The 25,664-nt window shown below is 35.8% G+C and overlaps 1 protein-coding gene across 1 annotated transcript in view; it reads right to left on the bottom strand.

Annotated features, from left to right (window-relative positions):
• Positions 1 to 25,664, bottom strand: part of Mycbp2 (MYC binding protein 2) — a 343,026-nt gene that overhangs the window by 251,988 nt on the left and 65,374 nt on the right. Inside the window, 8 exon segments of the mRNA XM_029558112.1 lie at positions 144 to 348; positions 1,073 to 1,149; positions 13,108 to 13,246; positions 13,632 to 13,705; positions 17,429 to 17,525; positions 20,695 to 20,766; positions 21,110 to 21,352; positions 22,361 to 22,557. Coding sequence (XP_029413972.1) covers positions 144 to 348; positions 1,073 to 1,149; positions 13,108 to 13,246; positions 13,632 to 13,705; positions 17,429 to 17,525; positions 20,695 to 20,766; positions 21,110 to 21,352; positions 22,361 to 22,557 — 1,104 coding nt within the window.

Raw genomic sequence — 25,664 nt, 5'->3', positions numbered from 1 at the left:
AAGGAAACACATTCCTTAATGCATAGTATACTACCATCACTGACTGAACATGCCCCAATATAAAGTTACTAAGTCAGTGAGGTTATTGTTACTGAATCTTCACATGAATTTTTTGCAAGTCTCCAACTGATCAGTCAACTTACTTGACTCTCCATCTTCTCCTTTACTAGCAGATCCTGTAAAGAATATGCTTCCATCTTCTGCAACTAAAAGGGCATGCGACCCATCATGTCCAACTGAAAAGTGTACTATCTTTGGAGATTTTGTAATTGGTAACTCAACCCATTTTCCTGCTGAAGGACCACCTTGTTTGATTCCAAGACTCTGGTATTTTCCCGTGTAATATATCTTATATGTTAAAAAAGAAAAAAAAAAAAGGAATTACAGTGCCTTTTAGAGTACTGCACCAAGGTTTACATTCAAGTGCAGCTTCCACATTTCATTGAAATAACAAGAACCCCACAATTTTTTTATACTACTCAAATCTCATAAATAGAGGAAAACAGAAACTGACCCATTCAAGCTTAAGTTTTTCAGAAGCATTCTGAACATTTAAAATTTTTCATATTTATATCTCCATAAATACACTTCTAACCCACAGCAGAGGAAATTCTTATATCTTAATTCACTTTCCACAATTATAAAAAGCTACATTTAATTGTATTTGCATAATAATTTCTATCTTCAGAATTCCCTCATCTTACTTTCTCTTCACATTTACTAGACAAAAAAGAAACTTCCACCTTTATAGGTTAACCTATACAATCTATAAGTTAAATATGCATCTATTGTATCCAAATTACACTCTAATTATATTTACAGAAACTTGCAGCACCTCATTCATCAGAACATAAAACATGAATTTACATTAACAAAAAATTAGAGTTCCAAAATTAAAATTAAACAGCTGCAAAATACAACATTTAAAAAACTTTTTCAAGTTTTAGTTTTAAATGTTACATAATACTATTTTCTACATGAAAAAAATTCTACTATGTAAACACCTAAGTAACAATTATACTATCTCTTCAATTATTAAAAAGTTAATTTTTAATATGAAATGAATATTTACCTTTCCATTTGCTGTTTTCATTAGTGCAAACTCTCGACCTGCACCAAGAATTGCTGACTCCTCATCAAATCCTGTACCTTCAACACAACAAGACTGATGAATACAACGGCATTTATAATTCTAATGGCAACACACACTCTTCTTTTCACATAATTTAAGTCAATTCAATTAGTTTGTTCAAAACCAAAGTGAGCTAGGCATGGGAGTATGTGCTGCCAGTCCCAGCACTGAGCAGGTTGAGGCTGGAAGACTACTAGTTTAAGGCATACTGGATCTACCTGGCAAGACTGTCACAAAATGAAATGAAATGAAGCAAAAAAAAGGCAAAAGATATCATCACATGCTAAATTTAAAAAAATTAATAAAAGATCCACAACTTTAAGGGAAGATAAAGCCAAAGAAGTCTTGGTATTTTTTAACTACTACCAAATAATTTTAATATATATGAAAAATTAAAAATTTAATATAAACAGCAGTTACTGAATTAAGATATAAGTAAATAAATTTCTATTAAACATCACAGGTACTAATAATCACAAAATTTATAGACTCTATTGCATTTGCTCCTCATAACTAAATTGACTGCTATTTAAATCAACAATACAAAGTTTGTGAGGAGCATCCAGAACCTCTGGTCATTTGGGCTTGACTTTAAGCCATGCAGACATTTGAATCAAAAATTTCAGATCTGGTCTTGATTCCCCTACAGCCTGAGCAGCTCTATGCTTTTCCCCTAGTCTGTCCCCTCTAGCCTTGGGCCCAGGCCCACTCATGCTCTTTCCACCCCAGACCTCCAGACTATCCTCTTAGTCCAGACCTGCCCAACGCATCCTGATCCCTTGTACCCAGACTAGTTCAGCTCTCCACCTTCATTTGTTAGACCCTCCACAGGCTGTCCTCACTCCATTGGCCCACCTCCTGATCTGCCTACTATAGACCTGCCTACTATCCAGACCAGGCTAATACCCTGTGAGAACCTAAAGTACCTGAGCAAAAAGCAACCCAATCAACATCAACAAAATAAACAGAACCAAATTTCAGCTAAACAAAGGCAGAATAGAATTTCCTATTGGACACAACCAATGAAAGACATCCATATGGCCAAACGGCAACACAAATACACAAATAACATGAAAAAGCAAGAGAATGTGTCCCCAACAAAACATACAAGTACTACAGAAGTGTACTACAATGAGAACCACACAGGGGAACCCCAAGATGCCGAATTTGGAAGAACAATCATAAACATGATCAAAAAACTTAAAGAAGATAGGTATAAACATGTAATGGAAGTTCAAAAGAATACAATTATGTGGCTGAAAGAAATAACAAAAACAATTCAGGATTTAAAAGTGAATTCACAAAAGATAAAGAAATACTGAAGAAAACTCAAGCCAAAATGAAAATGGAAATGAAAACACATATTAAGTCAAATTGAAACAACAGGAGAAAGCCTCACAAGCAGAATGAATGAAATGGAAAATGGAACATCAAGACTAAACAACAAAGATGAAGAACTGGACTCCTCAATGAAGGACTATTAAAAAAAAATCTAAAAACACAGAGGAATGGAATATGCAGCTAATGTAGGACACCATGAAAAAACCACATTTACACATACAGGAAGGAAAAGAATCACAGAACAATGGCATTTACCAGAGCTTCAACAGGCTTATAGATGAAAACCTCCCTAAATTAAGGAAGGACATATCTATACAGAAACAAGAAGCATATAGAACACCAATTAGGACCAGAAAAGAAACTCCCCAGGGAATATCATAGTAAAAACACTAAATGTACCAAAGAAAGAAAGAATACTGAAAGCTGCAAAAGAAAAACAAAACAAGACAACAACAACAAAAAAACTCATATACAAAAGAAGACCCATTAGAATTACAGCTGACTTTTCAATGCAAACTATGAAAGCCAGAAGAGCCTGGACCAAAGGATTCCCAGCTCTAAATGATCATGAATGCCAACCCAGAATACTTTACCCAACAAAAGTATCTATTATAGTCGAAGGGGAACGGAAAATTTTTGATGACACAAATAGGCTGAAAGAATTCATGTCTTCCAAACCAGCACTACAGCGAATATTTGAAGCAATGCAAAGGACAAGGTAGGAATGACTCTAGCCAAGAGGCTACAGAAAGAAACAAAGTTAGGTGTAATTACAGAAACACAAAATAGGACCAATAAGACAAACAAATTAAAATGACAGTAACTAATACACATCTTTCAACAGTAACTCTAAATATCAATGGCCTCAACTTCTCAGTCAAAACACACATGCTAGTAGACTATATTAAGAAAAAAATCCATCTTTTTGTTGTCTTTAAGAAACTCATCTCATTATCAAGGAGAGGTGCATTAGGGTAAAAGGATGGAAAAAAATATTTCAAGCAAATGACACTAAGAAGCAAGAAGGTATTGTAATGCTAACATTTGACAAAACAGAATTCAAATGAAAACTAATCAGAAGAGATAAAAGGATCACTTCATTCTAATCAAAGAAGAACTTACCAAGAAGATATAATAATGAAAAAATATGCACCAAACACTGGTGCACCCAATTTCATACAAACAGTACTACAGAACTATAAAACAGATTAATCCCAACTCAGTAAAAGTAGATGACTTCATTACCCCACTATCTTTAATAAATTGGACAAAGACTAAACAAAGAGACATCTGAAGTAAATGACATCTTACATCAACTGGATATTACAGACGTCTGCAGAATATTTCATCCAAGCACCAAAGAATACACTTTCTACTCTGCAGCCCATGCAAGTTCCTTTAAAATTGACAACATACTGGGAAACAAAACAAACCTCAACAAATGCAAAAAAAACTGAAATAATTCCATACATTCTATCATACCACAATGCAATAAGGCTAATAATCAACAGCAAAATAATGGCTAATAACTACATGACCTCATGGAGATTGAACAACACTCTCTTGAATGATGAATGGGTCAAAAAAGAAATTAAGAAAAAAAAAGTATTCTTAGAATGAAATGAACAATACAAGACAACAAAACCTCTGGGACACATTGAGAGCATTCCTTAGAGGGAAGTATAGAGCTCTAAGTGCCTACATTTAAAAATCAGGAAGAACACAAATAAATGACTTAATATTGCAACTCAAGACACTTGAAATTAATGAAATAAAAACAAAGAAAACAGTATAAAGAATAAATGAATCCAAGAGCTGGTTGTTGGAAAAAAAACAAGATTGACAGACCACTAGCCCAGTTAACCAAAAGAAAGAAAGAGCACCTCCAAATTAACAAAATCAGAGATGAAAGGGGAAACAGCACAACAGCACCAAAAGATCCAGAACATTGTAAGAGAATACTTTAAAAACCTATATGCTACAAAATTTGAAAACCTAAAAGAAATGGACGGGTATTGAAAAGCATGGGAACCACCAAAACTAAACCAAGAAGAGATTAACAGCCCATAACATACAAGGAAATTGAAACAGTAATACAAAACCTGCTGACTAAAATAAGCCCAGAACCAGATGGATTTACAGCAGAATTCTACCAGACATTTAAAGAAGATCTACATTCAATACCACTTAATTAAGAAGAAATGGAAGGAGAACTTCCAACTTCCTTCTATGAAGCCAGCATCACTCTAATACCAAAGCCGGGTAAAGATAAAACCAAAAAAGAAAATCATAGACCCATATCCTTAATGAACATAGATGCAAAAAGTCTCAACAAGATACTTCCAAACCACATACAGTCACACATCAAAAAGATCATCCACCATGATCAAGTTGGCTTTATTACTGAGATGCAGAGATGGTTCAATATATATAAGTCAATAAACATCATAAATCATATAAATGGATTCAAAGACATGAATCACATGGTCATCATCTCAATAGATGCAGAGAAGGCCTTTGACAAAATTCAACATGCGTTTAATGTTCAAAGTCCTAGAGGGAATTGGAATGGAGGGAACATACCTCAACATAATTAAAGCCATATATAACAAATCCACAGCCCACAGCTAACATCATTCTAAATGGAGAAAAACTGGAAGCATTCTCATTAAAATCAGGAACCAGGCAAGGCTATCCACTATCTCCACTCCTTTTTAACATAAGCTTGAAACTCTTGCAAGAGCATTAAGACAAGAGAAGAAAATTAAAGGAGTAATAATTGGAAAAGAAGAGATCAAATTATCCTTTTTTGCAGATGATATGATATTAAACCTTAGAGACACCAAAAATTCCACCAGAAAACTCCTAGAAATTAACACATTCAGTAAAGTGGCAGGTTACAAAAGTCTATAGACTTTTTACATACCAATAACAAGCAATCAGAGAAAGAATACATGGAAACACTCCCTTTCACAGTAGCTGAAAAAAAATAAAATATCTTGGAATAAACCTGACCAAAGACATTAAAGACCTCTACAATGAAAATTTCAAATATTTAAAGAAAGAGATTGAGGAAGGCATCAGAAGATGGAAGGACCTCCCATGCTCATGGATTGGAAGAATTAATATTGTTAAAATGACCATCCTACCAAGAGTCATATATAGATTCAATGCAATGCCAATCAAAATTCCCATGAAATTCTTCACAGAATTGGAAAAAAGCATCCTAAGATTCATATGGCAGCACAACAGACCTTGGTTACCCAAAGCAACCCTGAGCATTAAGAGCAATGCTGGGGGGGCATTACTAAACCCTCCTCTTTATAGACTGGACACTGGTTCAAGTCCATCTGGTGGGGTCTCCTTGGCCTCCTTGATCAAGAGGTCAGATGACCCACCACCATTATAGGACAATTTGTGAGATGCTCATGATCCCTGGAACTAATCGACCTAGGAGGGCAAGGAGCAAAAAGTGTCCTTTGTGTCCCTCTGACCCAATTAGTATAGATCTCAAGGTATGTCTGTTAAACATCCAAGAAGGTTAGTTCCACCATTCTGGCATTTTTAATTACTGTGTGTCATGCAGATAAATCTTGGGTAATGATCTGTTGGTCTCAAATAAACCTTATCTAGAGATATATTTCTTGACCTGTTATGTATAATTTGTCAGAGAGGCGATACCTTCAGTCGAGTTCTTGGCCAAGATGGATACTCTTCCAGACAGTAACCCAACATACTACTGGAAACATTAACAGCAGACCCCAATTCTATCCAAAGGAATACTGACAATGGATTGCCGTTGATAAGGAACAGTTGATCCTCCTGGAACAGGGACCTCTGGCTGACTAGATTTACCAGAAGGGCAGATAGGGGGGAATGGATGGGGGTGCTGACAGCACAGTGGACAGTGGCAGGGATGGCAGAGTATAGAGGCTCTAGTGGGAGAGGAAGGCTGTCTATCTGACGAGTTTGTATTCATGCTCAGATGCCGAGGAGCTCAGAAGGTGGGTGACTGTGACCAGTGATAGTCATGTATATAGAGATTAGAAATGCATGTGAAAACATCTCAATGTCAAGAGCCCTGAAATGAATTTTTCTGTATGAAACTGTGTGTTTTGACAACGCAGTGGAGATCTTTTTTAAACGTTGGAACCTCATTTAATTTTATGTCTTATAGAGTTTATAATGAGTAAAAGATTATATAAGCGTAATAATTCATCTGTAAACCTAGAAATGTACAGCCAATTTTGAAAGAGATGTATCCTAGCTCAGAAAAATGTTATTGAATAGGTTAATGCTGTTGTTATGAAATGCTTCTTTTAATTAAAATAAATAAATAAAAAATTTGTTCATGTTAAGCAGTAGAGGTGAAACACATTACCATTGACATCTACCTGATGATTTTATATCCATGCTCGGGTGCCAAGGTAACCCAATGTGACTAGTAATAATCTGATACACACAGATTAGAGATGCATGCACAAACATCTAAGTGTTAGTAGCATTAAAAATGAGTTTTTCTGTATGAAAGAGTATATTTTAAAATGAAATGGAGATCTTTTTTAAAGGTTAAAACCTCATTCAATTTTATGTTTTATAGGGTTTATACTGAGTTCAATATTGTATAACTGCATTAATTCAACTGTGAACCTAAAAATTTACAGCCAGTTTTGAAAGAGATGCATCTTTGCTCTGGAAATTGTTATTAAATATGTTAATGCTGTAATTAAATGCTTCATCTAATCATGTAGTTATTAAAAAAATAATTTTTTTATAAAAACCCTTTACTTTAGGCTAGAGAGATAGCTTGGTGGTTAAGAGCACTGGCTGCTCTTGTAGAGGACCTGGGCTCAATTCCCAGCACCCACACGACAACTAGCAACCATAGATAACTACAGTTCCAAGGGATCCTATACCCTTCTTTCACCTCTGTGGGAACCACATGACAAGTACATTTACGTACATGCAGGCAATATACTCATACATATAAAATAAAAATAATAAATGAAATAATTTGAAAATATAAAAGAAATGGATGAATTTCTAAATTCATGGAAACCACCAAAGTTAAACCAAGAAGAGATCAACAGCTTAAACAGACCCACAACAAATGTAAAAATTAAAAACAGCAATACAAAACCTCCCAACTAAAAAAAAAAAACAAAAAACCCAGCCCCAGATGGATTCACAGCAGAATTCTACCAGACATTCAAAGAAAATCAACAACCAATACTTCTTAAATTATTCCAAAACATAGGAACAGAGGGAAAACTCTCAAAACTCCTTCTATGAAGCCAGTATCACTCTAATACCAAAACCAGGTAAAGACACAACATAGGCCCATATCTTTACTGAACATAGATGCAAAGATTCTCAATAAAAAACAAATTCATACAGACACACATCAAAAAGGTCATCCACCATGATAAAGTCAACTTTATTCTAGAGATGCAGGGATGGTCAAGTTAATAAATGTAATAAATCATATAAGTGGACTTAAAGACAAAAAAATGGTCATCTCAATAGATGCAGAAAAGTGCTTTGATAAACCACAATATGGATGCATATTAAAAGTCCTACAGGGAATCTGACTGGAGGGAACATACCTCAACATAATTAAAGCTATATACAACAAACCCACAGTCAACATTATTCTAAATAGAGAAAAACTGGAAGCATTCTCATTAAAATCAGGAACCAGACAAGACTGTCCACTATCTCCACTACTTTTCTACATAGTGCCTGAAACTCTTGCAATAGCAAAGGGACAAGAGAAGGAAATTAAAGGAGTACTAATTTGAGAAAAGATCAAATTATCACTATTTACAGAGCATATGATATGTAAGCGATCCCAAAATGTTCACCAGAAAACAGATAGAAATGATCAATACTTTCATCAAAGTGGCAGGTTACAAAATCAACTTATAAAAACCAGTAGCTTTTTACATATCAAAAACAACCATCAAAAGAGTATATATGGACTCCTATTCACAATAGCCTCAAAAAAATATATATCTATGAATAAACCTAACCAAAGACACTAAAAACCTCTACAATAAAATATTTTTAATCTTTAAAGAAACAGATAGAGGAAGACATCAGGAGATGGAAGGACCTACTGTACTCATGGATGAGTAGAATTAATATTGTAAAAAAAATGATCCTAGCTGGGCGTGGTGGCGCACGCGTTTAATCCCAGCACTCAGGAGGCAGAGGCAGGCAGATCTCTGTGAGTTCAAGGCCAGCCTGGTCTACATAGTAAGTTCCAGGACAGCTGGGGCTACAGGGAGACCCTGTCTCAAAAAGACCAAAAAATAATAATAATAATAACAATGATCCTACCAAAAACAATTTATAGATTCAATGCAATGTCAATCACACTCCTTGTGACATTCTTCACAGAACTAGGAAAAAAATCCTAAAATTCATATGTAATCAAAAGACCCCAGATAGCCAAAGCAATCTTGGATAAAAAAAAACAATGCTGGATGGATTACTATACCAGATCTCAAAATGTATTACAGAGTTATAGTCATAGAAACAGCATGGTACTAGAACAACAGACATGTAAATTAATGAAACACAATAGAAGTCCCAAACATGAGTGCATGCAATTTCAGCCACCTGATATTTAACAAACGTGCCAAGAATGCACAGTGGAGGAAAGACAGTATTTTCAAAAAAATAATGTTGGCCAAACTGATCTCTATCTTTAGAAGAATGAATTATCTGTCACCCTGCACAAAAGTCAACTCCAAATGGATCAAAGGCCTCAATATGAAACCTGAAACTCTGAACTATTAGAAGAAAATATAGGCAGTATCCTACCCTAGGTGTAGGAAAGTACTTTCTAAATAGGACATGGGATGCTCAGGCACAGAGGTCAACAATCAATATGTGGGACCTCATTAAACTGAAAAGCTTCTGTACAGCAAAAGAAACAACAAAGGAAGTGAAGAGGAAACCCACTCAGTGGGAGAAAATCTTCACCTGCTACACATCCAACAGAGGATTAATATTCAGAATAGGCAAAGAACTCAAAAACAGAGAAACAAGAAAATAACTTAATAAAAAGATGGACTAAGGACCTGAACAGAGTCCTCCAACAAAGAAATAAAAACGGCTAAGAAAACACCTTCAAAAATGCTAAACATTCTTGATAAATAGAGAAATGCAGATAAAAAACAGTTTAAGATTTTTCTCTTACCCCATGCAGACTGGCTAGGATCAAGAAAACAAGACACTAAATGCTGTAGAGGATGTGGTGAAAGGGGAATTTCATTCACTGCTGGTGGGAATGAAAACTCGTGCAAGCACTATGGAAAGCTGTGTGCAGAACTCTTAAAAAACTAAAAATGAATCTGAAATATGATCTATTTACATTACTCCTTGGCATATATGCAAAGGACTCATCCTACTCTAGAGATACCTGTACATTCATGTATGCTGCTGCTCTTTTTACAATAGCTAAGAAATCATAACAACCTAAATGTCCCTCAACTAAAAAATGGATAATGAAAATGTGACACATTTACACAATGGAGTTTTATTCACCAGTAAGGAAAGACAAAATTATAAAATTTGCAGATAAATGGATGGAACTAGAAACGGTTACATTTAGTGAAGTAACACAGACTCGGATAAGCAAGCAAAATATGTTCTCCCTCATTTGAGTTATGTTAGCATCAATCCTTTATAAGTGAGTACATATCCTAATGTAACCACAGGAGGCAGGAAAATGGAGAGGAAGCAAGGAGGTAAAGGGATAGAAAGAGCCCAAAAGAAGGGGATAGTAGGGAACAGATGTTAGGAAGGGAGAAATGGGAAAAATGGGGGTATTCAACTGGGAAGGGAGGAGGAAAGGACACACAATGAACCATGCCGGGAAAGGGGAGGAAAGAACTCAAGAGAAGGGGGATGATAGGAAAAAGGTACTATCAAGGGGAAAATAGGAACACTTAAACTGGGAAGGGAGAAGGGAGGTTAGATTGAGAGAGAGAGAGCAGAGAGCTAAATAAAGCCTAGGGGGCTAAAAAGCCAGTGGGAAATGTACTTACTCAAAAACCCCGACAAATAAACGTACAATATCTGAATATGAGTGTATGTATATACCTGAAGGCTATATGACAAAGAACACAATGCCAGACAAGAGAAACCTCCCTTTGAGTTGCTGTTGGTCAGGGTAGTCCAACAGACTCCCAAAAATTACACAGGCTATCGCCACAGCCCTTGATTACCTCCCAAAATTTGAAGGTAAGACCCCATTGCTGAAGACAAAATGTCCTTTGGGCACAGGACTAAAAGCAATGGAGCTGGAACTAACCTGGAAGCCTTATCCCTGAAGACTAGCTCTCACAGTTCTAGAGAATACTATGCAAGCTGCTAAGAGGAAAAAAAAGAAATCAACCAATAGTCCAACTTAGCTCCAAAGCCTAATAACCACAATGGCTGGCATAGCAAACTATCTCTATTGGTGCAGTAGTGGTGCTTTTATCTAGGGGGTAATCAACACCTATCTAACTGGACTTGGAGCCCTCTCAATGGGAGGGAACTCATAGGTAGCACTGTGAATATAGCCAAATATACATAGCTGGAGAGGTCATAGATCCTAAAGAAAACCCTATCTCTGTCATATCTCTAGACAAATGAAATTTTTTACTGTATGCTAAGTATGGACCCTTAGATTTTCAGACAAGTATGCTGTACACCACTCACCAAAGAAACTTCTTTTTGCAACAGATGGAGGCTATTATAGAGTTCCACAACTGGTCACACAGAGAATTTGTCTGAGAGATACCCAGCCCTAAATGACACATCTACAGTGGAACCTCAACACCTAAGGCTCATGGAAATTAGTGGAACAAGGAGTAGAGAGAATACTATTACATCTCTCAAATCTCACTAGTGAAGCTTCCTCATACAACAAAGTGTGATGCACACAGAAGGCCACAACTGCCTAAGTTTTAGAAAATAACAGACTGCAGATTATATATCCTCGATAGGACTCCTATAGTGAACCTCATCCACCCACGACTCGGGGACCATTGCAGAAGAGGTGGTGTAAAGATTGTAACAGCCAGGGTTGGTGCATGAACATAAGGAAACAGAGGCTTTCAGGCCACTGGGAACTTGCTCATACGAACTTGCAACAATGGTGACAACATGCACAAGACCCATGCCAACTCAATCAGGAAAAAAAAAACATAGAAGGGAATGGGTAGCAGCCTCCAATCCTAGCCAAAGAACTATTGGCAACTGAATACTGCTGAGCGAGGAGGAGGAGACTCTAGAGAGGCTGACTAGACTTCAGCGGATGACCTTGTACCAAAGGACATCTGGGTACAAATGCTTACTGGATAAGACTTAACGTTTATGACAGAATGCATGAAATTACAGAGAAGGCACAGATGGGGAAATGGGTCTAAATTTGACTATGATCTATTACATGAAACACACAAAAACACAACAAAAAAAAATTTTTTTTCATTTCAGATTCTTTGTCCCATGCTTTCTCATAGAAGAAAACTTTCTAAATTTGAATATACATCTGTACATAAAGGTATATGTTTTCAAATTGTAAATTATTTTTTAATATTTTGTTATTTTTATTTTTTTATGTGTATGAGTGTATTGCCTGGATATATATAAATGCACCTGTGTTTTGCAATGACCATGGAGGTCAGAAGAGGGCGTTGGAATTCCTGGAACTGGAATTACAAATGGTTGTTAGCCACCATGTGGGTGCTGGGAATCGAACCCCAGTTCCTTTTCAACAGCAGCCAGTGAGGCATCTCTCTAGCCCCATAAATTATGATTTTAAATATAGCACATTTCACAACTTTTCCCTAGTCATACAGACTATAATTAGCCTGTGGGCTTTTAAGATAGAAAATATGATCTTAATGTATTTTCTCATGAAGACATAGAAAAACCCTTTGCAATTAAAATATGCAAGATAAAGGACTAATATTAAGTTTATTAAACTCCAACAAATAAAAGTCAAGAAAGGCAGGTCTTAGGAAGATTCCTTTGAGTTAAATAATTGCACTAATAAGCCTTGAGTGGCATGGCAAGCAAAACCAGAGGCCTTTGTGGGGAGTAGTGATACCTACTTCTTATAAAACACTGCAAGAAATATTCTGTGGTTGTCTGGATTGATGTATACGGACAAAAGATCATTGATCTGCTTGATTGATTGCTATTTTATAATCTATAGGGTAATTCTATACGGATATCTGAAAATCAGTCCAAATAGCACAAAGTTTTAATAAGAGACAATGTACATGTTGTAGTAGTGTTTATAAATTTTCAAACTAGCTGGAAAAAAATAGAGTATATAAACTAATGAAGCCCAGCAGTGTTTATCCATAATTTTTATTAAACATAAGTTTATTTTCTTTTGCCCTATTCAAACTGAAAATGAAAACATAGTATTATCAATCACATTTCTTAACATTTTCTAACAGCTTGCCCTAGCTACAGGCTGTATTTCCTAGCTACTTCTATATAGTAACTGAAAATTTTGTTTGATAGAAATAGACACAAAATAGCGACTGAAATATAAGCTCAACTGCTGAAAATACAATGAGAGTTTTTAAAAGAATAAAAGAGAAAGACTTATTTAGCCATCTTACTTATAATATGCAAATCCTTTTCCAGATCAAATAGCGAAATACCACAGGCATGTAAGCATTTTCTGGCCAGTTTAAGTTGTAATTCTTGTTGTAGTACAGGTTCAGTGCTTGTGGCAAATATTCTGACAACAAAGCCATCCTAAAAATACATGCATACATATATACATAAATAAATAAATAAATCCAGAGTTACAGGAATTATACCATTTAATAAAAACCAAGTAATTTTTTATTTTTATTTATTTATTTTTTGTGTATGAGTGTATTGCCTGCATGTGTGTGAGTACACCTGTGTCATGCAATGCCGTGGAGGTCAGAAGAGGGCTTCGGATTCCCCTAGAAGTGGAGTTAAAGACAGTTTGTAGCCACCATGTGGGTGCTGGGAATCGAACCTGGGTCCTCTGCAAGAGCAGTCAGTGCTCTTAACTGCTGAGCCATCTCTCCAGTCCCCCCCAAAAAACAAGTAATTTTTAGGAGAAAGGGGTTTTATTTAATACAGCTATTGATGAATTCAGAGTACTTACATCTCTTGAAGCGGCTATCTGGTTAATATATTCCCCATCAGTAAATAAAATATTTTGACCTTCAGTATGGCAATCTATGTAAAAGGAACAAAAGGTAATTATATTAACAAACAAAGAACCAACTCACAAAATCATTTTACTCCTCTGTTGAAGTCAGAATGAGAGTTCTTCACACAATAAGAACAGACTTAAAAGGAGTTTTTTAAAAGAATAATTACAAATTAGCAAAAAATAAATAGTTCAATAAAGAATACTAATCACATTTTGTGCTTACATTTATAAATCTTATATAATCAAGGACCTAAAAGTCCACCTAATTTCAAAATTAATTAGTATCAGATATAGTCTGAGAATTAACCATGCACCATGATGAACAAACACTAGTGTTGGTTATAATCATTTCGGTACAATCACATGCAATGTAGGCAACACTACCATCCGACATACATCACAGTAATTAGTGTCACAGAGAAATACAGATAGACCTAAAGCTTCTGTATTTGAAATCTCTGGTGTCCCAACTACAGATATCCCTTGCTTTATGAGACAAACGATCAAAACAGGCCAGACATTTCCCATGTAGAGTGTCAGGGTCTATTCTGCGCACATTTAGTTATGGTATTCTAGATTTTCTAAACATTTATCCTCCAAAGAGCTAACAAATCCATACTCATTTTTTTCTTTTTATCTCAAAATGGACAAATATCATGGTTATTATACCATATTTTGCCAGCACTGCATATATCTCTGTAGAATAGTGCACAGTATACTTTGATCAAAGTAAAACACTAGTCCCAATGTGACAAGGGATACCAGTATCACAGAAGGACACTAGAACATTTGTTAGTGACTGCTGCTAAATAACACAAAACTACAAGCAAAGTCAGTATCTGTGTATAAACTGTATCCTTTTAAGAAAACAAATATTCAGCAAGCAAGCTTCAGAGCACACACACACTTCCTATGGTAACTGTGGAGAACTAGGATGAACCTCTCCATTAATTACAATACACACACAAAAATTTCATTTCTAGTTGCACCTGAATCAACAAAATATAGAATTCTGTTTTGGGGAATACAGCAATGGAGCCCACCCAAATAAGCTACATTACTCTAGATCTTTGCCCAAGAGCTTCATACTAGCATAGTTCCTTATTATAAATATGCAAAACACAGGCAGACCCTTACCAAATAGAGAATTCAGTGATCACAAACTGGAAATAGAAACTGGGAGACAAGGCCCACTGGTAGCCCAAGAGACTTGGTAATCAAAGAGAGGAGAAATCGAAAGAAAGAGTTCCTAGTCCACTGTACAGAATACAAAGAGGCGCAAAAAATAGGCTTCTCAAGCTCTAAGCAGTAAGATTTTAAACTAAAAAGCAAAGAAGAAAAACTCATTATAATTTCAGATAAATTCAGGGCTGAGGAGTGAAGCGGCGCAAGAAGAACAGCAAAAACGCCTCATGATCTGAGGTGACCTGTCATCAGACATGGACAGCTAATGACATAAGAACACAATCTGAAAGGTTAGGCAAGATAAAAAAGAATAAAACGACATTCAACAGGGGGAAAAGTATGTCTTGTGTTCATCCATACTAGACTGAAATAGCTGTTTAAAAAACTAGACTGTAAGACAAGTGAGAACATAAACCCAAATGGATTATCAATTTAAGTCCATTTAAACATGGTATTCATTACCACCTATGAATCTGACAATTTATTCCTGCTGTTCTTGATGAGAAGGCTACAGAGCAGAGTAGCCCCTTCCTAGGGCAAACAAAAGGTTTTACTGAAGAAAATGTAGTCCAGGCCAAAGAAATGAGAAAATGACAATAGGCTTCTTCAGGCTTGAGGGCTGAGTCGTCTTGCCACATGATGCCAAGATTTTCTCTTTATCCTTTCTTATCCATTGTTTAATAGTTTAAGACAGCATCTTCAGGAATATATCAAGCAACATCTGCAAGCTTGGAAGACACACAATGTGGGACTATCCTCCCAAAGTCTGATTTGTTCTTCACCATGATGACAGCACATATTTTTGAAACACAGAAAGCCACACTTGTATTGTTAAAAGTTGCGTTTCTTATGTTAAATGACGCAGAATTTAAGCTGAATAAAGACATTAATAAGTTATTTTCTAATCATTGTTGAATAAATAAAACACCTTTCAGTAAATATTTTCAAATGTTCCTCTCAGTCACAATCTCTGTGAACGAGCAGAGCAGAAGTAACTTTTTTTAATGTCAGTAGCCATCTGTTTGAGATCATGTTTTATCAATAAAGAATTTTTCTCCTATGACAGCATCCTAAAGTAACTAACAAAGAGATAAGATGCTCATTATGTACCCTCCCCTCCCAGAAAAAAGAAAAAACTGGAAGTCTTCCATTTCATTTCAATGTATTAATCAATGAAACTTTTTTTTAACATTAAAATGATACTGCAAAAAAGTAAAGATTTGGAAACGTTAGAATATTAAGTAAAAGGGTAAGTTAAAAAAGCAATATGTAGCATATGATCATTTTTTACAACTATGTATATATGCTCATATGAATTTTATATACCAAAGATAACTTTAACCATGTGCATAAGGAGGGTAAATGCTATTATTAAAAAACAGTTTTAAATCAGTGGGAGGGATAAAGGGAAAAATAAGCCAGAGGGAAACTGAGGGTGGAGATACAAAGTATATGACATAAAAGTATGAAAATGCCCTAATGAACCCCACTGTTTTATATGATATATATAAAATCCTTTTAAAATTGTATTACAAAACACATAGCACAAGGCTTGTAGGGGAAAAAAATCGCAAAATCTGAAAAGAGTTGTTACAAATGATTTTGTTAGGTCACCTGTTTTCCAAAGCTGTTCTGTTTTTGACATGGGTGAAATGTTTCATTTGCTTTATGGTGGTGACTATACAATACTTCGGAAAAACGCAGAGAAAAAATTTCAAATAAATGTCTGATGACAGTATAAGAAAATTTTAAATTAACAAGCAGCCAAGGAGCAATTCTCTTTCTTATATGTTCTTTCTTTTGCAATAGGTCTCATTTTTTTTTCAGGTGATCAAGTGCTTAGAAGTTATTTTAGTGTTTGCCATGAAATTACTGACAGACACATTAAATAATTTAGATTTTAATGTGACCAACTTTAGAAAGTGTCATGGTTATATAAAAAAATTTAAAAACTTTATACTGGAGAATGGGTTATACATTTACCTAGGTTTCAGAAACCTTGAGACCTACTGTCTCAGAATTTAGGCAGCAGAGATTTTCATTACACAAAATGGCAGAATGAACTGTGCCCAAAGTCTTTATAACAGAGCATTAGAAAAAGTATAAGTTATGGAATTCTTAAAAATTCCTGACCACTCTAAACTCTGTCACTCCAAATCCTTTAAAATAGAGGAAAACTCTAGTGAAATTTTAAAGCAATAACAAGAAGGTTCTTTTTACTGGGCAATGTGAGAGTTATAATTTGTGGTTTTATTCAAAGCAGCAAAATAAAATTATCCTACTAATTGAGCAGGTAGAAAAAAAGTATTGGTAGGATAAGGCTAGGGGGCTAGGCCCCATAGATGGGTAGACATTTGAAAACAAATATTAAACCTTTCTTTCTAATATCTAGTCTCCTCACATTTACTACCTTTATGTAGGCTACAAAATGCTTTGCATATCACATTTTTAAAAACCCATTTGTAAGCAAGTACTATTCTTTGCTAATCATCATTTACATGTCTAAACAGCCTAACATGCATATTTCTTAAAACCACTAGCAAAGACTAGTTAAAACATACCTGGTAACATTACAGTACCATCTTGTTCCAGTGTTTCAGGGCTTATTCTTATGGCTGTCATACTGTGGTTATTCACATCTCGATACAATAAATAACCCTGATGAAAAAAAATTTACTGTGTTAAAATGTATTTTTCATTACCAACTTCAGAGAAAAAGCAGCAGTATGGCTCTATATTATGTTTTGTGGATGTAGAATATATCAGTACTGCTTCCTAAAGGGTATTAGAGAGTAAAATTGCAAGAACTGGGTCTACTTCAAAGAAATTTACACTACTTAGCATCAACTAATTAAATTCTCATATACATGTGTAAGATACATTAAACAGAAACAAGAGTCATTTTGTTCAAAATTACTATTATTTGCCAAGAAAATAATTATCATAGATACATTATCAAATATTTTAAAGGAATAACCTGAAATATTTAGACTGCTAACTAAAAATGGACAAGGTAGTTTAGATCCACTGATATGCCACTGAACATACTACAATAATAACATATTTTCCTGGGGCAGGGGAGATGGCTCAGTCAGTAAACTGCTTGCCTTCCAAGCATAAGACCCTGAGTTTAGATCCCCAGAACCTACTTAAAAACTGGGCACCATGGCATGTGCCTCTAACCTCAGCACTGGAAGGAGGAGGGGTACAGAGCATAGAGAAACAATTCCTTGGCATTCAGTGGCCAGCCAGCATGGTTAATTAGTGAGAGACCTCGTCTCAAAAAATTAAGATGGAGGAGTGCTGCTTGTAGGGTTCTCAAATACCCATGACACTCAAGTCTTGCATTATTATTGCCCAGTAGTCATTAAATTAATTCCATAACCTGTAAGCTAGCAAATCATCTGGATGAATTTCTTTCTTCAGCTTTTCTCCTGTTACATGTATAATTCCAAGCAAATCTGCAATGTGCAGTACTGATTTCCAATCTCCTTTTAACTCCTGCAAGTCTGTAGTATTAAACTGAGACAACCACTGGAAGCCTTTGGCCATCTCTGTAGGTGGCCAGGTGCTGTCCAGGGACTTTGGAGCACAGGCACTGCCTCACCCACCCACCCTTCTTTCTTTGAATATAGTTTCATCTGCTCAGTTCTTATATCAGTGCAGCAAGGAAGATTAAATATTTGATAAGACTGCCTTACTGCTGCACACAAAAAAATCTGATTCCATTATGATTTACCACTTTGTTAAAGGTCAAGTGAGCAGCTCCATGTAGCATGTCTGTCTTCAATGCCCTGTGAGGGGCACAAGTGTAAAGTCCAGTGCCCACTTTATTTACCAGGGTTAGATTTTATTAAAATGATCCCTGTTTGAAAAGAACAATGTGTAATAATGAAAGTTTCAAATCTATTGAGTGATTTCTAAACTGCATCCTTGAGTTTTAATTTAAATTATAATTTACTCAATTCTGAATTTAAAAAAAGATAGAGGGCAATTGAAAAAGACACCCGATGTCAACCTCTAGTCTCCACATGGACACACCCACATGAACACGAACATATATCCTCCAATGCACCTAACACACACACACACACACACACACACACAACCCACCTAACACACACACACACACACACATGCACGCACACACGCACAACCCACCTAACACACACACACACACGCACACACATGCACACACTCACACACGCACACAGGCACACTAAACTCCAAATCCAAAAAATAAAGTATTTTCAATAACATTATTTCTTAGATAAAACAAACTGATGAGACATTTTAAACCAGGAAAATTAATTTGATATTTACATTTCATTTTCCAAATTCCCCAATAATTGATATAGCAAGGTAATTCTTCACATAACAATTTTTTTTGGTTTTCAAATGTCTTTCATCATTTCATGCTGGCAAAAGATCCTGTTAGTTCAGGAAGGCAGAAGTGCAAGGAAATCTTTATATTTATCCTCCTCAAAGGGAATCTGGGTTTTGTCTATATGCAAGGATACTATAGACATTTTGGAACCTCTCTGTCCATCTTTTATTTACTTTTCTTCATAGAGGAGGTATTAATGTATCTGACTGTTGACTTAGTAAGAGGCAGACCGGTTATGATGGTTTCAGATGGGGCCACAGCATTAAGAAAGGAATGTGGGGCTACTCTTTTCTTATTTTGTGCATTCATACATGTGCCTCATGCAAGTGGCTATCCACTGGGCAGGTCAAACTCTGACTGCTAGGAAGAACAGAATAAAACATAGGTACACACGAGCACTACTAAATGAACTCAGTGCGTGTGTGTGTGTGTGTGTGTGTGTGTGTGTGTGTGTGTGTGTAACAATAATCAATGAAGAGGACAAGAAACTGAGAAGGGAGCTGAGGAATATGGGAGGTGGTAATGGGCAACTGGGAGGGATGGAAAGAATGCAAAGAAAACAACATTCATGCATGAAATTCTCAAAAATTAAAAAAAATTTAAAAATTTAAAGATTAAGAATAGAAGACTTTGTGTTAAGAAGTCCTAATCTGGTCTCAGTTCACATATTCATTCTCAAATCAGATTTGCTTATGAAAAAGGTGATCTTTGATTTTTTATTCCCTGAGTTGCTTAACCAAGAACTGCAAAGCAGGCATTTTCCCTTTCTTGTTAAAGGTAAATAACAGATAAACAAGTAGCTACAAAGCAGAGCCAGACCTAAAACTAAACCCCCTCTGAATTCTCACTCTGCCTTTTTTATCCTTTACCATACCATAACATTGTTATGGTATAGGATACCATAGTCCTATCAATAAAAATACACCATTCGGGGCTGGAGAGATGGCTCAGCAGTTAAGAGCACTGACTGCTCTTGCAGAGGACCAGGGTTTGATTCCCAGCACCCACATGGTGGCTAGTCCTTAATGCCAATTCCCGGGATCCAATGCCTTCTTCTGTCCTCTGCTGTGGCATTGCACGACACGGATGCACTCACACACATGCAGGCAATACACTCATACACATAAAATAAAAATAATAAATAAAATATTTTTTAAAAAAATACACCATTCCTGTTTCAGCTGATTCAACAATATGAGTCACATAGGGCTTTTTTGTTTGTTTGTTTGTTTTTGTCTTTTTGAGACCGGTCTCCCTATAGCCCCACCTGGTCTGGAACTCACTGTGTAGACTAGGCTGGCCTGGAACTCACTAAGATCAGCCTGCCTCTGCCTCTGCCTCCCAAGTGCTGGGATTAATGGCATGCACCACCATGCCCAGCTATGAGCCATATGTTTTAAAGCATAAAGATAATTTAGTTTATTGAGGATATTCTCCTACCTGAGCATACCCTAACCAAGACTTTTTTTCTTTTCTGTTTCTGATGCGGGATGTAGAATTGTATATATGTCCCTGCAAAATAACAAAAGTTAGTCTATGAATAGAATAATAATAATAAAAGTAATACAAATACATGAATAATATTTAATACCTATACTTCAATCATATTTTTAAAAGAAATTATCAGATCAAAATTAGATAGTACTCTAAAAACAGAATACAGAAACAGAACACAACAAAAGTAATAAATATATGAATAATATTTGATACATTTCAATTATAATTTTCAAAAGACAAATTACTACATCAAAATTAAGATAGTATTCTAAAAGCAGAATACAGAACCAGAACACGACTCAATTACTAAGTTATGGATATTACTCTGTTATGATCAAGAACTTAAGGAATATATTACCCTAACTGTTCCACTGTATCCAGAGCCTATTTTGTATAATCCATCTTTGCATAACAGATAAAGAAAAAATCCATCATTCTGAAGCAGGCACTGATCATCTTCATCAACAGATATTTCTTTTAACGGCCATTTGTGCATTAAAGCTGCTTTCTTAATGCCATTGCTAAACCAGTCCTGGATTTGAATCTTTCCTACCAAAACTGCCTGTACACTTCTCTGTAGTGAATTTAGTATTGTTGGCACCTATTCAAAAGAGAAAAAAGGAAAAGACATTTTCAAATGGTCCAAACATAAAGCAGATAAAGATAGTTATCATAATAAATAATTTCAAACAAAATAAAATAAGAATGATTATTGTTTGGCAAGCTAGTAAAAGTACCAAATAATAGTTTATCTATAAGTAGTAAATCTCAAACAAACTAGACTTTAAGGGTTCTATGTTATTCACTTTTGTGAACTCTTGATTGTTATGTCATGTCTATCTCAACAAATCTATCATTATTTTATCAAACTCAGACCATATTAATATATTATGCTTTATTAATACCTTAGGCATTCTTATTCTCTATCCATGATTCTTATTTCATCTTTCCCATTTTCTCTTTCTGTTCTGCATTTTGGATAGTTTCTTCCTCTTTTAGCTCACTACTTCCATCTTCAACTATAGTACCCACAATTGCCCATCCTTTAATTTTCTAATTGAATTGAGGAGTTCAATTTGACTTCTTTTTAAAAAAAAAATTTTTACTTTATTTTTATTTTATGTGTATGAGTACTATGCCTGCATGTATATAAGTGCACCTGTGTTGTACAGTGCCTGGGGAGGACAGAAAAGGATGTCAAGATTCCCTGGAACCAGAGTTATGGGTGGTTGTTAGCTGTCATGTGGGTGCTGGGATTCAAACCTGGGTTTTTTGTAGAACCAGCCAGTGCTCTTAACCTTGGAGCCATCTCTCCAGCCCCAATTTGATTTTTTTCTAATGTGACTATTCTTTATATTTATATTCCTTAATCAAAACTTAGGTTAAAGATGTGGAGTTTTTAGCAAAATCCATTTGCTGTCTTTAATGGTACAGAATTACACATACATATCGCTTAAATCAAATGAGGTATATCATTTGTTTATCAACCTTGGACAGATCATGGTGCTAAATAATGAACAAGAAAAAGCACAGAATTTATACTGACAGACTGAATAAAAGTACAACTTGACATCTACTAAATTTCTAAACAGATAAAATCATGAAATACCTGAATAGTTTGGCATGCATGGCTACCATTGTTGGTTAATATAGCAGAGATGGCCTGAAGTGTCCTTCCTGTTTCTCCCCAAGAAGCCACCAGACTAAAGAGGCAAGCACAGGACAGCGCTGTGAGGGACTGTCCTGTGCTATCATTCAACCCAGTACTCCGAACAGTGATTTCCAAAAGGAGCTGGAAGAGCGACTCTGTGAATAAAACAAGAATGAATTATATTCACTTAACTTACAGAGCATTGAATATACACACTTCTTTATATCTTGTATCACTGTAAACAAAATTTAAGGCATCCAGAACTCTTATACTAATTTCTGACTAGTCACCCCCTTTAATACCCACATTAAAATATTTACATAACAAGGGCCTTAGAAAACAAGTAGCTTTACCCCTTGTTTTGTAAATGAAGACATAAAATCTGTCTGAAGTCATTAAAACAATCTTGCTATTCAAGAAACTTATTCTCACAAGCAACTAGTTCCTATACTTTTAGTGTAGGAGTATGTGCTTCTTAAAATGTTAAGTATCTAGAACATTATGTGCATACTTGAAAAACAGTAAAAAAAAAACCACAAAAACAGATGTTATAATTTAGAAAGAGTATATAATTCATTTATAGCTTGCAGAACTCTCCAAGGTCATAAGACTAAGATCAAAGGTTAAAATTTTTTCCTTAAATCATAAAGGCATTTAATGGCAAAGATGTAAGAATGCGTAGTTGTTCTATGACAGGTAGAGGTCATGACCCACATTCCCAGAACAATTCTATCCAAGATCAAATCAACAGATGTTTGGGTATTTTTTCAGCAGAAAGGGAATGGAGAGCTGAAAATTCATAGAAACTGAACAAACAGTGTGGGGAAAAAAAGTCAGAATAACAGAAAAACTTAGAAAGATAAAGAGAAAGAAACAGGAAGGAAGAAAGTAAGGGAAAGAGAATTAACACATTCCAATTCTTTGCAAATTGAAAGGTGATTTATTAACTGAAAGAAACCTAGGACTCATTTGATACCAATTCTATATCTTTTATAACTAATCTCAAATTAAGCCCTGAATATTTTCTTCCTAATTAATTCCTCCTCTTTTCAGAATTTTATCACTATTATGCCAATCCATGCTACCTACCACCATTGGCTAACTGAGGTATCGAAAGTTCATAAATTATCTTCTACCATTCATTTTTGTCCACATATAGCCAGAGAATTTTCAAAAAAATCTATTTTCTACTTAAAATACTCACTCTTTGGTTAATTACATCCCCCTCCTTCTCCTCCTTTGTGCTTCTCTATACCCTCCTTCCTTTTGTCTTTTCCCATTTATCATTCCCTCTACCTTCTTCAACTATCATTCCTTTCCTCCATTTTTAATCTGCCCCATCCTCTCAATCATTACAATTCAGCTATTCAATCTTTTAATTATTCACCAAATATGTACCGAATTCCTCCTACATACGTGTAGTGGTTTGATGAAAATGCCCTCCTTGGCTCCAAGTATTTGAACACTTGGTGCATTGGTGGCACCGTTTGGGGAAGTTTTAAGAGGTGCAGCCTTGCTGTAGGAAGCAGGTCCCTGGGCTTTTAGAGTTCATAGCCCTGTCCCATTTCCAGTTTTGCTGTCCCTACTTCTTGTGCCTGCTCAAAGATATGAGAGCTCAGTTTTCTGTTCCAGCTGCCTCCCTCATAATGATACATTCTTAACCCTCTGAAACCATAAGCCCCCGCAAAATCTTCCTTCTATAAGGGGCCTTCATCATAGTGTTTCATCACAGCAACAGAAAAGTAACTAATACAACATGGAAGTACTCTAAGTTGTTAATGGTACACTGGCCAACAAGACAAGGAATGTCTTTGTCCCCAAAATCTTAGATTCAAGTAAAACAAAACAATTAATAACTTAAATAATTTCACTTCCACTAGTCTGGTACTTTTAATTACCATGTGCTATGTAGAAAAAGCTCAGGCAAAAACCAAACATTCTCAGATAAACCTTGACTAGATATATATTTTGTTCCTTAAACTAGAGGACTAAGCTACTTCGATGTTTAACAGCTATACTTTGAGGCCTATACTAATCTTTTCAGAGGTACTTAAAGGACAGTTTTTGCTCCTTGCCCTCCAAGGTTGACTAAGTTCCACGGGACTATGGAATCCTGTAACTGGTGAGTCACCTATTCTCCTGTTCAGGGAGGCCATGGAGACCCTACCAGATGGACTTGAACCAGTGCCCAGTCTACAAAGAGGAGGATCAACTCAGAGGGAACAATTCCTCCATGCTTCCAAGTGAAGCCAACCATGGTCGAGCAGGACCTTTGACTTATCTTCACATAGATGGAACTGGTAAAAGAAAGGGCCAGGGACTCTTCTCAAGCCCATGTGACCCCTAAGGAACAGATCCTCCAATGACCTGAAGAGTAAAAAATAAACTGGTTTATTTGGGCCTACTATATGGTCTTAAACACCCCAAAGGAAAGTATAACCAAAGAGTAAAGTCATCAGTATATTTCTTTAAGAGTCCAAGGGATTACACTCCCCAGACATTAGGCTTAACTCCATAGAAAATGCTATTTAGACAATTAGTCCTCATTGATGATTTTGTTTCTAAGCAGAATTTAGATGGCTAAATTTATTTTCTCCCCCTATTTAGAAGCCTTTGAGAGGGAAATGACACGGATTCTACCATTCCAACAGCTATCAAAGTGCTTGAAAACAAATCCTGAGTCCATCACTCTCAAGTCCAGTCTTGGCAAACAAAAGAAAAATGAGGAGGAACCCAATAGAGGGATGCTTTAGGAAGCTTTTGTCAAGAAATCCCAATGTACTCTCATGTGAACATTTGAAAATTGCCCTGTTCTGACTTTTTTCTGGTTCCCTGTCTAGAACATGTAACACTAACTACTCTTGCCTTTATTTCTCCTTCACATCTCCTATTCACCAGTCAAGGACCTTCTTTTCTTCTTATACATAAGAGTTATGCAATTTGGGAGTCTTTTAGATAGACCCACTGAAGCAGTACTCCAATTGCCTCACCCTCTGTCCCTGTTCAGCATGGAAGAAGCCAGAGTGGTCAGCATCCTGAATTCCTATTGGCAATCTGGGTAACCTCTTTGGTGTATGGTGTGATAAGAATAGGAGATAGGAATAGTCTAGACATGGTAAAAAGACCCTAAAGAAAAGTAGCCAGTTTCTTGGCTAAAAGTCAAAATGTTCTTGGGCCTCTTAGCAACATACTTTGTTCCAAAGGCCAAAAATGTCAAAAGTATTTGGGAGCTTTTATCTAATCCTTAAAAGATTTTAGGGTT

Source organism: Nannospalax galili, unplaced genomic scaffold, assembly GCF_000622305.1.
Source record: "Nannospalax galili isolate Female #2095 unplaced genomic scaffold, S.galili_v1.0 scaffold408, whole genome shotgun sequence".
Lineage (NCBI taxonomy): Eukaryota > Metazoa > Chordata > Mammalia > Rodentia > Spalacidae > Nannospalax > Nannospalax galili.
The sequence above is the reverse complement of the archived record's forward strand: the minus strand, read 5'-3'. Positions and strand labels throughout refer to the sequence as shown.